Raw genomic sequence first — 15536 nt, 5'->3', positions numbered from 1 at the left:
TATTCTAAGAAATTAATGATTAAAAATGGATTACACAGTACTTACAGATGTACAACAGATATTCAGTGATATTCAGTAATTTTAAATAGTTAGACTTAGGGAAACATCTCATTTTGCTGCATTTTAGGACCACAATTATCATTACTTAACATCATGGCTAATTTTTGTGTATATCTAACACAGAGATTTTTTTTCTCCTGATCTGGTTATCTTTTAAAAATACAGCAGAAACCTAAATCTTTTCCTCTGTCAGCAACTCATCAATTTCTAACCCCTGTTTTTTCCCACAAATTTTAACTGATTTCAAGTTGCAGGAAAATATGATATAGACTACACGTGTGGGGGGTTTTTTGTGCCCTAAAGCTGGCATCATTTTTTGGAGCAAAACGTTTGATGTAGGAAACTACATCTTAAGTAATTGTGGTGACTAGTTAAGACATCAAAAGAAGTTCAAATTGTTTATTTCCCTCTGATTAAAAATAAGTGTTTTTTAACTCATGCTGCTTGCAACTCCCCAGTTACAGAGAATGTGCAATACACTCCTAGGAGTCATTTTATCAGCATAGTAATTTTTGGGAAGTATCTTGAACTATTATCAAGCACACCGTAGAGCAACGGCTCCAGAAGGCAGTTTTGTGCACAGCTGGCATTTGCAGAGTGCAGAAGGCGCCTCTCTCTGTACTGCTCTTTGGGAACACCATCTGGCATCTTTTCCCCCAACATGTTCCATGATATGGTAGGACCCAAGTACATGATGCAGGTCCATGCGCCCCATGAGGTTTTGCCCCTTCCTTCAAAGCCCTTGGAGTGCAAACAGAGGGAAGCCATGTCAGACCAGGGTCTTTTCACCTGGGGACAGTGAGAAACATGATCTACACAAGACAACCTGCCACCCCCTCAATGAATCCCCAGTTTGAGACCCTCCTTTCATTCCTTCCTGATTAAAATGGCCCTTTTGCTTCTTAAGAGCAGCGGGTGGCAGCAAGCACAGCTCCTCTGTGCCTGTTTGAGCTGCCAACCCATCGTTCCATGGCAGGCCGTGGGCAGCACAGGTGGCAGCACAGGGGTGACTTGGGCACAAGGTGCCGACTCCCGTGGCTGAGCCTCACGCCTCCCCCTGGCCTTCTGCCTTTCTTCAGCTTGAGAGCCAGTACCCTGATGCAGGGTACACTCATCAAGTCCCAGAGAGCCCAACATGATGTTTTTCCTTCATCCAGGAGATGCAAATGCTCTGTTAAATTAAACACTGCAACTGGGAAAACATGCCATGATGCAGTGGTTTGGGGATTTCTGAGGTTTCTGAGTAGCGAATGCTGAGATTTTATTTTTTTTTTTAAGAATGGTTGTGTCTGAAAAGCCAAAGTATGAGCTGTTCACAACCCACTTCCCAACAATGTAGCCAGGAAAATTATTCCCAGGGGAAGGAGGTTTGGGGAAGAATCGATTGTTATGTTCTATAGTGAATTCACTTGTCACGCATTTACAAAGGGACATTATACACATAGAAATTTCATTTTACAATCAAGATTATGATTCAGATTAGAACAGCAAACAGTTGATTAACACAGATATTCCCATCTTAATCTATACATACATAACATTACTCTAACACTTTTGTGCTTTTTTTTTTCTTTTAATATGATCTCCTTAGAAGGCATATTATTCCTTAGACAAACTAACACAAGTTCTCAAGTTATCTCAGGATAGTTATTTCAAAAGAAAATGCAATATTTCATAATAAACATTTATAATCAGGTTTTTAACAAAGTAATTCATCATATAAACAAATGAATCAGTCAAGACACTAAATAAATATTTGTACTGGTAAATGCTAGCATTTTGCTTATATCGTGTAGGACCTGATCCTGCAAGCCCTCTGTATACATCTTTATCCCCACTGAATGATTGGTTTCATTGCTTGTTCTAATCTACTATTTTACTTTGAGCTGAGCAAATACTTTCTGGCCACTAAGTTAAGTAATTCGAATAAACACTGGAATACATCCCAGCAGACAATGATTTCCTTAGATATCTTTCTAAGTCATTAGGTTTTTTCTTGTTTATGAAATCATCACAAATATTTATCAACAGGCAATCAGGTTTTGGTATTTACAATCTGAGTTGCATTGGTTAATTGAGATTTTTAAAATATATCAGGTTCCTTATTCTTGGCTTTTTTAAGGAAAAAAGCGTGACTTTTGCACTCAGTTGGAAGAGCAATTTCCAAGAATTATAATATAAATTGAAAGTTAATTTTTCTTTTGTCATACATTTGAGTTAACAATGCTAGGCTAGGAAGGCAAGAGCCTCCAGGAAAATAACAGCCCAGGAATTCTGCTTGAGGAGGGCTGGTACAAACATGAATTACAGTCTCTGTTCTCACCTCATGCCTTTCCAGGGCAAGGAAATGGCCTTTCTTAGAGCACACTATGGCCAGTCTTTTAATTCTGAATTTACTCACTCCTTGTCAAGGTTGCCTTTTTCTTTGCATGGTAATTCCAGAACAGAGAACCACAGATAACAGACATTAACTGACCTACATACCCTCTTCAAACCTTAGGGAATAACCTGGATTCCTCCCACAAACAGATGTGCCAGTGAATTCCAATCACTTAGTTCTTTTGGGGGGTTTGGGGGTTTTTTTTGGTTGGCTTTCTTTTTTAAGGAAACACAGAAGCAGTCAGTTACAGCTAAAAACTCACCACTTTTTCTTGCCCAGCTCGGTTTGAAATACAGTTTGAAATCAAGGGTACTGAGTTTATTGATGTACCCACTGTAATAGCTTAAGTTTAGCTAAATTCTGATGGTTTCCTGAATGTCTCTAAGCTCTTACCACAGTATAGCATGAAATGCTCCAAGCATCTGGCAAAAGAAACCCAATGATTGTAGCAAATCATTGCCTGAAACCCAATGATTGTAGCAAATCACTGCCTGAACTGAAAAGTGGAACATTGAAATTACTCTCTCTATATATCTATATATATAGGGATATACACACACGCACACACACACATATATATCCCTATATAAACATTTCTTTAAAATACCGAAATTAATTTTGTCATTTCTCCTGTTGGTATTAAATACTTTACTTCATGAATCCACGATATGGCAACTTCAGGTGGTTTGGAGAAATAAATCTGAAAACAGTCTTATAACCTCCACTAATATAAATATATTGGCAAGGAACTTTGACCAGCAATAGTAAATTTTGAAACTTAAATAACTATTCTACAGTTACTCTAATTTTAACAACAAGTTGTTACTGAGTACCAATATTCATGAAAATGTAAAACAAAAACTAGAGCTTCAACTTTTAACACTGAAGTGCAGCCTTATGAAAGGAATGTAAAAGCAAATGATGTATTAGAGACTCATTCTAAAAAGAGAAAGAACAACTTATCCTATATGTTTCAAAGTAAGAACACTGTATGCTTGCACTTTACAATAAATGACCATGTTGAGTCATAGTTTCTTCTTGCCTACAAATGAAGGATCTTGGCTCAAATAATCTTCAAAGTGTAGATGAGCATTTGATTAAATCCTGTTTGTTGTGAAAACAAAGTTCATTTACACTTTGACTGAATAACAATAAGGAGTTTGTTTTAATAATAAGACATTTAAGGACCTTGGTAGCCAGTACCAGTTGTATTTGCAAGTAGCTCCTCAGCTTTACTCTTTTTTTTAAAAAATAAACGTACAGTTATAGTTATTCATTTACTTTAAAAATTCTAAAGATGAAGGAAAGTAGCGTTTATACATATAAGTCCTCATATAAATTATAAAACTCAAGTTTATCTTAGAGAGTTCCATCCCCAGAAGAAGCATAAAGCACTTTTGTGGTACCTTCACCAGTAAATATTTGTATCACATCAAATCTGAGAAATGCAACAAAGATGATACTGAATCCAAAAACTGAAAGACAACATTCTTCTAATACAGTCCCTTGTGATGAATATGCTCCATGGGCTTGTGTGATTTCCATGACAAGACTGAATTTCAAATAAAGGAAATATGAAGGAATTCACCTCACCAGTTCACTAGGTATAAGAAACGTCAGTGAACAGCAGAGTCAGCCCATTTGAGGTCAACAGTCTTTGGAAGACTACAAGCAGGGAGTTTAAAACTACAACAGCAAAATCAAATAACAGCAATGAGGTAAACTCCCCTAAAAAGGCCAAATAGGCTGAGTTGTCAGGAGAGAGTCCAATTGTACCTGACACCCAAATGTTTCTGTAGCCAGAGTCCAGCGAGCTGCATGGTAGAGGCAAATGTACTTGCTTTGGACCCTAAGCACATTTTATATTGTTTCGGATCTAAGTTGGGGTCACACTGAACAGGATGAAAAACATGGACAACTCCTACTTCCTGACTTCTGAAAGCCTTCAAACCAGATGTTATCACTTTAGTAAAGAGATCTACGTCCTCAAGTCCCCAGCCTTGAATCGAGGTATCAAATCCACCAGCAGTAAGTAGGTCACTTTTGTAAATACAGGTAATTCCAAATCCATACTCCCTCCAAAATCCAGTTCTTTTTGTGAAAACAAAACTACTGTCAGCTGGAGGGTTGCCTCCATATATTACTTTTGGATCGTATTGGCTGAAGATGATAGGGTAGTAAACCTGTTCTCCCTGAATAGTGTTATCTCTGCATCGCTGGAGGAAGTCAGATGTGAATACTAGATCAACATCACAGAACAGCAGCAAAGTGTCATTGTCAAAGTGAGATGAGGCCATCTCAAGAGCCAGACCTCTAGAAAACTTTCCTGACATCGGAATCAGGGTTATGTCTGCCTTGGGATACTTAATGCTGTATTCTTTCATTAGCTCTATGTGTTTGCTAGAGTCTGGGCCCGAATCAGAACTGAAGAGAATTATTGCCAACTTTACATTCTGCTTGGGAATCAGACAAGTCTTCTCAAAATTAACCATAAATCTTGAGAAAGTATCAAATCTCCCTGTGATAGGGACAAGAATATGTATTTTCTTGTCACTCTGTCCCCCAGTGTCTTTGGTGCCTTGGAATGACGAGGAAAAAATCTTTAAAGAATTTGAAAGGAAAGAGAAAGATTGAGTGTCACCGTTGGTGTCCTCCAGCAAGCTTTTTACATCCAGCTCCTCTGCTTCTTTGAAGAAAGGTTTGCTAAACAATTGCTGAAGGTAAGCATGGCGTCTCACTGGAACTGTAACTTTCCTTCCTTTATGCCTTTTGTACAAAAGCAGTAAATCCAGGATGTACTCTACTCCATGCAGAGGGTCTACCCTGCGGTACCCATACTGTATTTCCTTGAAATCAATGAGTCTTCCTCTGGATCTGGAGTTCTCATTTATCATTTCCATGACCTGCATCACAGTATCATCCAGTGCAGCCCGCAGGACGCTGCTCAGGCTCTGCCGGGGTGGCTGGTTCTCCACCATTGAGTAAAGAAACTTTCCTGTCAGGAACTCCCACTCGATGACTTCATCCCTTTCACGTGGCTGGAAGTTATTGAAAGACGGCACCACTCCCAGTTGCTGATCTTCCTTATTTATTTCAGTGTTACTGAGCTTGCTCATCAGGACGCTTTCTCGATGGAGCTGGATGGTCCGATGGCGCAGTTCGGAAATTTTGCGACTCAGTATGTAATTGTGCAGCCTATACTGGTAGGCAGGTCTTTTGTTTGGATGAAGTGTTATGGCTGTGTGGATCTTGCTGTTGTGAAGATCTTGAATGTAACCCTTGCGGTTGTGTTCATAGTTTTCGTGGAACAATTGCTGCATCTACAAAGAGAGAGAGAGGGGTGCAGGGGGAAAGAGACATTAAGTTGAATGTCTTCTACCCAGAAAAAGGACTCACATTGGTACTAGTATCATTACCTATTCTTATAGACCATGGTTATTTTTAGGCATAGAGTTTTAAAGCATTCAGTAGAAAATAGTTACATTGTTTTGATTAGAGTTTCAGTAGTGTCCACAGTAAGCAAATATTGTCCATTGTCTAAAGAAAAGGTCAATTATATTTGGTTTATCTTCATTTTATTCGGCTGCAGAACTAAGGGAAATGCATAGGCATAGGTCTGTGGGTAATAGGAGTTCATAAGTGCTATGCATGAACCACTGACTTCACTTCCATCTAAACCCCAGTTAGCACAGATCCTTAATGGAAGGTTAGCAACATTCACAATTTTTTAAAGAGCACCCTGTATTTGTGTCTGTGGAGCAAAAAGCTGACTGTACTGATATATGCAAATAGTTAGTGCTGCTTAACATTCAAAAACTGAATGGCCTTAACGAAAATTTTTTTTTTCATGTGGACAGAGAATTCAATAATTGAAATAAAATCATTTTAATATACATTTTGTAAGATACACATATAATAGAGTATGTCAATTAAACGATTGTGATAGTGATTTCCAATTTATTTCTGTAGCAAGAAAAGACATTCTACTTCTGTCAAATTAGTAATTGTGATAGACTGAAGAGATATGTTTTGTGGCTGACAAGTCTAGTATCCAAAACATCTGGCCTTGATACTTTCTGTGCTGACTAAACATATCATGAAACTATCTTTGACTCAGTTTCCTCTCTAGAAGACAACTTAGCTCATTATTAATGTGATGAGTATTTATTCTTAAATGGGAAATCATATGAACTAGTAAAATACTGATATCATAAATATATTTAAAACCTCCTGCTCTTTGCTAACACCCACTAACTCCAGAGAATTATTTCCCATGACTGGCAGACAAAGGAGAAAGGGCTCATTTTTTTTAATCTGCAAACAGATTGGTCTGTAATTAATACATAAGGAAAATGTACTGCTTAGATAGAAAATGTTGTTCAAGAATGTGTTTTAAGCTTGAGCTGTAATCAGATTCTGACATGGGTATCGCAGTTTGTCTTTTATACATTGAAGAAATCAGGAGAGGTTAGTCCTGATTGCACAGTATATCTGACTCAAATAATTTAGCTCATTTTACTTCAACTCTTTCAAGAACAGAAATTTTGACACTGGAAGTAATATTAAGAATAGGGCAATAGATGTAAAATAACTCCATAACTCCCAATTAACTCCTAAATAACTCCTAAGATAAGAATCACAAAAGCTATGTAATATTCATTAGCATGTAGAAGACATAAACATTGTCACATTTAGAAAAACAGAACTTTAATATAGAACTTCTGGACTGCCCCTCCCATTTCATTCAGACCTCAAATGCCTCTGCTTGAGCAAACATGGCTGCTACTATCACTCAGTTTACAATTTTTGAAGTTAGTCATATAACATGTAGAAAAGCAACAGACACATTCTGATAAATACCTTAAGCTATGTTAAATTTGCCTCTGATAAAACAGCTATCTCTGTTATATTAAAGTGAAAATGAATGTGAAAGAAAGATACAATGTTACAACATTACTCATATATCCCTTATTCACAGAACCTACCTAAAGCTCTCTGAAAACATTTGTTCTGTCTTGAAATGCGGGTGGTTTGCTTGTTATATGAGATGAGATGAGATGAGATGAGATGAGATGAGATGAGATGAGATGAGATGAGATGAGATGAGAGTTTGGCTGATTTCCTTGTAATACATAGAATAGGAACCAACATCATCAGGCCTGTTAGTGTTTTAACTAGCAGTGCTGAAAGAACTTAAATATGGCTTTCTTGAGAATTAGAGATGGTCACAGGCAGGACAGATGGATTAGAGATTGAAAGGGAAAACAGTGTTTAGGAAAGAGCTGGGTGATGGCATTTGCTCTTTGGAAAAACTATTTTCTCTTCTCGCTCTACAATTTACATTTTGAATAAAGAAAAAAGAACAGCAGATGTGGCTAGATTTCCAGCTCTCCAGTTATAAGTTACACTTCCTTCCTGGTCTGCTTTACTTAAAATTGTATGCTGTGAGCTCTGCAAGGTGGCACGCTATGCTTTTGCATTGTCCACTTTTCCTGCAAAAAGCTGAAGGCATGATTTTTACATCAACAATTTCACAGCAAAGACCCCTTAAAGGAAAATTAGGAAAATGTGTGATGTTGAAAACAAAAGAAAGAAGGGCAGGTGGGTTGCATGACTTTCTCTTCTAAGTAGTCTAATGAACAATGTTATTTGAGTATAAATGAAACAACCATTAACTTTACCCATTTACAACCATTAACATTTAAAGTATGTGATTTTTCATAGTTAAGTACATGAAAGTTTTATGTAAAGTAGCAAAATGGATTTTATCCAAAAGATTTGCAGCAGATGACATATTGCTGCAAAGCTAAATGCTGTCCTCCAATTGTGCAAATTCTTCTGTAACCCTTGACTTATTACAAAATCAGCTTTACAGAACATTCATTAGCATCACTTATTTAACAGAAATAAATTTATGTTGACATAAATACTGCATTTTTTACACATTCCAATTTCAGATGCCTGGGTTTATTTTATATGCTCCACTGAAAAAATGGGGAGAAGATATACTCCATTATAATACTTATTTTGGTTTTGATAATCAACAGCAGATTAAAAGTAGCAATGAAAAGAAATTCAATCAACTCAGTAATGCAGTACTATGACACATATGCAAAACTGTACTAATCCATTTTCAGGTATGTTACTGGAAACTCTTAATAGATCCTCATTTAGAGAAAACAGAACAAACATGACAACTGAAGATAGCCTGCTTTAATCTTGGCACAGAAATTTGTTCTTAATGTTGCAAGAAAAAATGTCTTATTACAATTCAACTTATTAACACCTAAATGAAAGCAATTCAATTTGATCCTAACTTTGCTTTGAAATTTCTAGGCAAGATGGTCAAGCCCAGAAGGCAAAGGGAAGGATGATTAAATTTCCCGGAAAATGGATTTGTGTGAGAGTCTGAATTGAAAAATGTAGTTATAAATTATGGCGCAAAGGAGGTGGGTTTAGGAAGTGGCAAGATTTATTGACTATAAATTAAAATTATTCAGCATGGTAACAGTAAACCTTCCTGCAAAAGTTTTCATGATTTTGAATAGCAAAGTAATAAAATGCCAGATTAAATTCTAGATAGATAAATGCAAAGTACATAAGAGGAACACAATCCTAACTCTGCCTGAAGAATGAAAAACTATGTAAGCTGTTAGGACTCTGTCCTAACAGTACCAGTCCACACAGTATGCAATTTTGTGTAGGTGTCACACAGAGGTTTAGCTGTGATGAAAAGAAAAGCAAATAGCATGAGGACAAGTCTAGAGTGAATCAGAAGCTTCATTACATGGTAATGTCCATAGCACACCAGCATCTTGAAGACTGTGGCCAGGCACCTTGTCAGTTTCGTCCCATCCGAAACTGATAACACAGAATTATAGAATGTTAAGGGTTGGTAGGGACCTTAAATATCATCTAGTTCCAAGGGCAGAGATACCTTCCACTAAACCAGGTTGCTCAAAGTATTATCCAACCTGACCTTTAACAGTGTCCAGGTTGGGATATCCACAACCTCCCTTGGACAACCTGTTTGTGTCTCACCACCCTCACAGGAAAGAATTTCTTCCTAACCTGTAGCCTAAGTTTTTCCTCTTTTAGTTTGTACCTATTACTCTTTGTTCTTTCAATACAGTCCCTAAAGAGTTGCTCTCTGGCTTTTATGTAGGCCTCCAGATAGTGGAAGGCTGCTGCGAGGTCTCCATGCAACTTTCTCTTCTCTGGAGTGAGCAGCCCCAACTTTCTCAGCCTTTGTACCTCTTATCAACTTCATGTCCTCCTCTGCACTTGCTCTAAGAGTCCCACATCCTTCCTGTGTTGGGGGCACCAGAACTGGCACTCCAGGTGGGCTCTCCCCAGAGCAGAGCAGAGGGGCAGAATTCCCTCCCTCCCCTGCTGCCCACGCTGCTCTGGATGCAGCCCAGGATCCCACTGGCTTTCTGGGCTGGGAGTGCCCATGGCTGGGTCATTTTGAGTTTGCCATCAACCATCATGTAAGTACAAAGGTACCAGCCAAGGCTACCAAATGATTACACATCTGGATCATTAAATAAACAGACAACTAGGGCAAAAGAGAGAAATCCAAAGAGGGCCAACTCTGAGATCAATGGAGTCAGAGTAAATAAGCACCATAAGAAAAATTGATAGGAATGGTACCACCTCTTCTCACATAAAGAACTATGACACTTACAAGGATGCACTCAAGACTCAGAAACAGATCTTAGTGGCACAGCAAGCTGCTGATGGTAAAATTTTGGATCACTTTAAAGAGTGAAGCAACAGCTTAGTGGGAAACTACAATCATTGCTATCCAGAAATCCTGCAGCTCTAGTTGAAGATATATCACAATATTACCTTATTGTCCTGTACCCCTCCTCAGTTTCTTCTACCAATTACCCCAGAGAGAGAATATTTCGCCAAATGAACATTTACTTTGACATCATACAACCAATTTATGTTCACTGAAAGCAGTGAATGGGAGAATTTCTCTTCAATTCAATATAATACCTGGAGGTCCAACATTTTATCTGTTCACAATGCATGACTTTGTGACTTTTCTGAATAGTTTGCTGTCTTCTGAATGGTTCTTAGAGCACAACTAATACAAGAGTTGGCATGGACTTCTGCTTGCCTTTTTCCATGCCAGATGAAACTAAAAGTTGGCAAGAAATACTAAAGATCTAATCATGCTCTGAGGAACTCTGAACTCCAAGCAGGAATTAAAAAAAAATATAAGAAAGAAATCAGAATAAAGGCAATGTTTTATTATTGTGGAAGAAAAATACAATAGCTAACACACAAGCACAAAGTAATTTGCATTGCAAGTTCTGAAATCATTGTAATCACTGTGATTTACTGATGTAATAAAAAAGGAAGGTTCTTACTGCATATACACAAAAGCTCAAACGTACCAACTTTATTATTGCAAGACTATCACATATTAAAAAAAAGCCAACGGTGCTTTTTAAATTAACGCAATTTTTTTTGAGCATTAACAATATTTAACAGAGAAGACATAAAAATTTTCCATTCACTCGAGCTGTTCTTAAATCCACGGGAGTGCTAAACTGTTGACCATTTTAACTAAACTGGACTTTTAATAAATGTAGAAATAAGATGAACAGGAATCACTCCCGGTCTTTCTTCCCTCTGCTCTTTAAAGTTTAGCTCTGCTAAATATGAAGATTTATTCACTGCTGCCAGTGAATTCAGGGGACATTTCATCTGTATGAGGAAGATACGTAAATCTACTGCATTTGAGATGATACTGTTTTGCTTAACAACAGGAAGTTGAGTGCTTAAAAAAAATTCAGATTACTATAGGTACATTAGGATGGCCTTAATAATATGTACTATAATAAAATGCAACACTAAGTAACAGTTAATCTAAGTTTCTGGACAAGAAGACAGATATGAGCAGGTAAATTTTGATGCTCTGAGAAATACTATGAGCCTGGAGAAGACACGGATTAAGACTGGAATCATGAAATGCATATGAACTAGATAACAGAGAAGCAATAACAAGCTATGTACAAGTGGGCAATTATCAGTTTGGAGGGAAGTTATTACAGAAACTTCTAAGGAACAAAACCATTCCTAGTGACGCTGGCACAAAATCTTAGACACTGCTCATGACACATAGTCAAGGACATTTTGACAAAATAAGAAGAGAATATATAAGAGCCAGAGAACTTGTAAATTAAGAAGTTGTGGAAATTAAGTCGTTATAATAAAACAACACATAAAATGCTATACCCATGGTTGTAAGAGGTATGTGACTAAGTATCTTAGGAAAACTGACTTTTTAAACTGGAAATAATTGGCATACAAAGAAAACATGAGAATATCATCAGACAATAAGGTGACATGAAGACATAATTAAAATTCAGTGTGAATCCTCTACAGAAAAGGGACACAAAACTTAGTTTTGCATCAGTCAGAATATTTTAGAAAGATGCAACAAACAATTTCACACAATTCTAGGCCTGCATTTTTACCAAATGCATGGGACAAATCAATGTAAAAGAAACTTGCCAGGACTTTTCTGATTTAGCTTGTAAATTGACAAATTAAAAAGCACTGGTATACAAGGACAGCAGCATGCATGGAAAGAAACAGAAAAATGTCTTAAATTATCCTGGGCATAATCTAAGTGAAACAGTTGTGGAAAAGGCTGCATTTTAATAGTCAGCAGATTTAAGGAAGGTAGGCTGACAGTCTTCCAGCCTCCTCAGGTTTGGACTGCCTCGTGTCACTAAGCCCCTTCTTTGGAACAAACCAGCCTTCAGAAGACAAGCACCAGGGTAAGGTGGAAGGGATGACAGGTTAAGAAGCTGGTAATAACAGTTCCAGCTACAATGAACAACAGCCCCCTACTCACTGCCAATCTTTCCCCTAGGATGCGAAATGGAAATGGCTGACTCAGCAGTTTTTATGATCTCAAAGATCGGACTCATTTCCTGTTCTGGATGATAAAGGATGATAAAGGATCACAGAAAAGGTATAACTAATTTTTCTGTCATAGCTTAAGCTTCATGTAACTCAGTGATGTTCAGACTTGTGGTTGCTCCTACATACTTGGTCACTGAGAGAGCTCAGCAGAGAAAAGCAGGTTCTGCTATCAGGGGCTTACACAGTGAGACACCAACAAATGCACTGGGACCAGCTAAATGTTTACACCATGAGTCTTGGGAGCTGAACGTGCCCTCCATGGCATTAAACTAATACCCCTGCAGTCCAGCAGGCAGAGCCATCTGCAGTTTTGCCATTGTTTCCCTCATTACAGAAGGTGGTTTACCGCAGTAGCATTGCCATCCAGGTGACAATCCTCAGCATGTACGTACTTTTGAACATCCTGGCAGTGCATGTGTGCTTCCTTAGGTAACAGCTTGATGCTAAAAAATTTTCCAAGGGCTAGAATTGTTCTCTGGCTTCCACACATCAAGTAAAGAAGCAATCCACCCTCCTTGAAGCCAAGTCTCCCACAACATCAGGGCTATATTCCAAACTGGATCTTGCCAAGGTTTGTACCCTGCCACAAAGGGTGCTTCAGCTCCTTACAACCAAATACGCTTCCTGGCCATGCGTCATACAGTATGAAATAGACAAAGAATTTATTATTAAGTGGTATTTCACAAATTTAAAGAACATTAATCAATAATTAATTCTTTCTTCATTTGTATCAAGCCACTAAAATACTCCATTGTTAAAAGAACAGACATTATTGTCTACTAGTTAGCTATAACATGCATCAAGTACACTCTGTAAGAAACCCTAGTTTTTTATGTACGTTTTATTATTACAGAATTCATACTATATTTTAAAAACATAGTAAAATTTGACCATAAAAGTAATACATAATCTTTTATACCAACACATCTTCAGTGCAAGACCCTAAACCTTCCTGAAGGCTCATACACAGCAATGCACCCGAGCATTTATCAATATTTCTTCTGACAAAACACAAACTTTTAAAATATAGAGTTGAGAACAATGCTTAATCATTAAGGAGCAAAAGAAGGAACTTATTTTGCCAACCTCCTACCCTTAAGCATAGTCCTGGAGGTAGTTTACAATAATTATTGAACCATAAGACTAAAAAACTAATCCTTTTGTTAGCAAAATAAGAATTATTAAAGTCTTAGTGCGCCTATGGAATTATTTATTAAACTAAGTGAAAGTTACAATTAACTCTATTACAGAATACATGTATTCAAAGTGTGTAAATACTTTTATTTTATAGTCTGTCCCTTTGTCACTATGTGACACATTTGGCCATACAGAGGCAGAAATATTAAGTGTGTCTAATATTAGCCTTCAATGTACACAACAGAAAAACAGGAATAAGTCTTTAAGGTTATATATTTAGACAGAAATATCAAGTTCTAACTTGATATGTTAAGGAAAAAATATGGAAAAGTTATTTGATGACTAATCATAATTTCTGAATTGTTTCTATGTGTTGTGACCTAAAGTATTTATATTTGTTTGATGATAAACTTTTCTAAAGCATGGACTCTTACATTTGTGTATCTGACGAAAGATTTAAATACTGTAATTATTCTCTGAAGTGCATGAATGCCACAAATGATGATTCCACATATACAAATTCTATAGAAACTAGAAATTTTTCTTTTTTTGGGTACTTTGTGGGTAGTATCACAGTTGAACTAGCAACACACCCTACTTTACAGGATTACCCCAGAAGGAATTTTTACTGAGAAACTTCCCTTTTGTTACACCAACAATCACGTCCTTTTCACTCCTATTCAGTAGTGCTCAGATGTTTACATTTACCTTATCCCCAAAGCTTTCCCTCCTACAAAAAACCCTACACTTCTAAAGAAAACATCTAAATACTGACAGCTAGTGTGGTGAACACTTTTTAGCATGGATATACTCAGCACTCTACAAAGCATTACAGAAGAGAATAGTTTGGTTTATGATAGTATGGAGATGCCTGGGAGTATTTCATTCACACTTGGCTAGAACCATTCCTAAAAAATAACAGTGGTAATGTATCCTTTCTGGTTTTCACTTGTTGAGATAAATCCCCTTGTACATGTTTGAGAATCTTTGTCCATCCAGACCCATTTCACACTAACCAAACAAAGTTGAAGCCACAAAACTAACACCCTGTAATGGCCTGAGGCTGTGCTGCCTGCTTCACGTGGTGACTTCACTCCTGTCATACCAGCTGAGATCAGTTCAGATGCCCAGTGCACCATGTGCACTCCTGTCACATGCCTGGCATGGGGAAGTGACCTGCTCCAGTGAGAAACCTGCCACGTTCAATGCAGGAAACCTCTTACGCTGAACGAAGAACTGCGGAGATTTGGAGATTTTCTTCAGCAGTGCAAAATAACAAAAGTGATGTCTCTAGAGCCTTTATGCTTCAAGCACTCTGAATGTGTAATCCTGAAACACTGGGAGAGGACAATTTCACAGAGCAAGAGAAAGCAGCCCTCTGCATGGCCCTGCCCCAGTAACAACAGTAGCTATAAAGAGTATGAGGCTCCTGTCTCATGAAAAATCCTTATACTGCAGTGATATTTTGCAAGTTATAATTCTTCCTGCTGGTAGATGAGCATCCTGTAAACTACAGCAGTCTGACACAAAGGGTTCCTTGGTATTTATGACTTCCCTTAGAAAAATCAATCTTCCTGAAGAATCTGCGTGCATCTGCCTTACTAAACCTGTCACCAACTACAGAAAATGTACATCTTACTTTGCTCATCAGGAGCTTAGAAGGACTTTCTAAACAGAGTCCTAAGCATCCTTACTTTTGAAGTAACTCACCCATGCAAATGTTGAAGAAAAATTCAAGAAAAAGCGATTTTAAATTCTAATTATTCTCAAAAAAACCCACAAACTATTAAAAATCAAGCTTTAGGGCTACAAATACTGAGATCTAAGTGCTGAGTTTAACTGCAGTATTTCTCTGCATTCACAAGTTGGTCACATTTCTCTCTAAATGAAAAATTCTAAGTGAAAACAATAATTTGAGTTTAGTATTCCCAGTATATTTATCATTATAGTCTACAGAAAGGAAATGCTGTGACCTACTATCCATCAGTGAAGTCAATTATTGGGACACAAA

The 15536-nt window shown here is 37.4% G+C and overlaps 1 protein-coding gene across 2 annotated transcripts in view; it reads right to left on the bottom strand.

Moving 5' to 3' along the window:
* Positions 1 to 1428: 1428 nt before the first annotated feature.
* CHSY3 (chondroitin sulfate synthase 3) overlaps positions 1429 to 15536 on the bottom strand; it is a 142341-nt gene continuing 128233 nt past the window's right edge. For both annotated transcript variants that reach the window (XM_059492259.1, XM_059492260.1), the window contains one exon: positions 1429 to 5760. In XM_059492259.1, coding sequence (XP_059348242.1) covers positions 4195 to 5760 — 1566 coding nt within the window. In that variant the 3' untranslated portion in view covers positions 1429 to 4194. The remainder of the gene's footprint in view (positions 5761 to 15536) is intronic.

Source organism: Ammospiza nelsoni, chromosome Z (assembly GCF_027579445.1).
Source record: "Ammospiza nelsoni isolate bAmmNel1 chromosome Z, bAmmNel1.pri, whole genome shotgun sequence".
Taxonomy (NCBI): domain Eukaryota; kingdom Metazoa; phylum Chordata; class Aves; order Passeriformes; family Passerellidae; genus Ammospiza; species Ammospiza nelsoni.
This window is presented reverse-complemented; position numbering and strand designations above follow the sequence as displayed.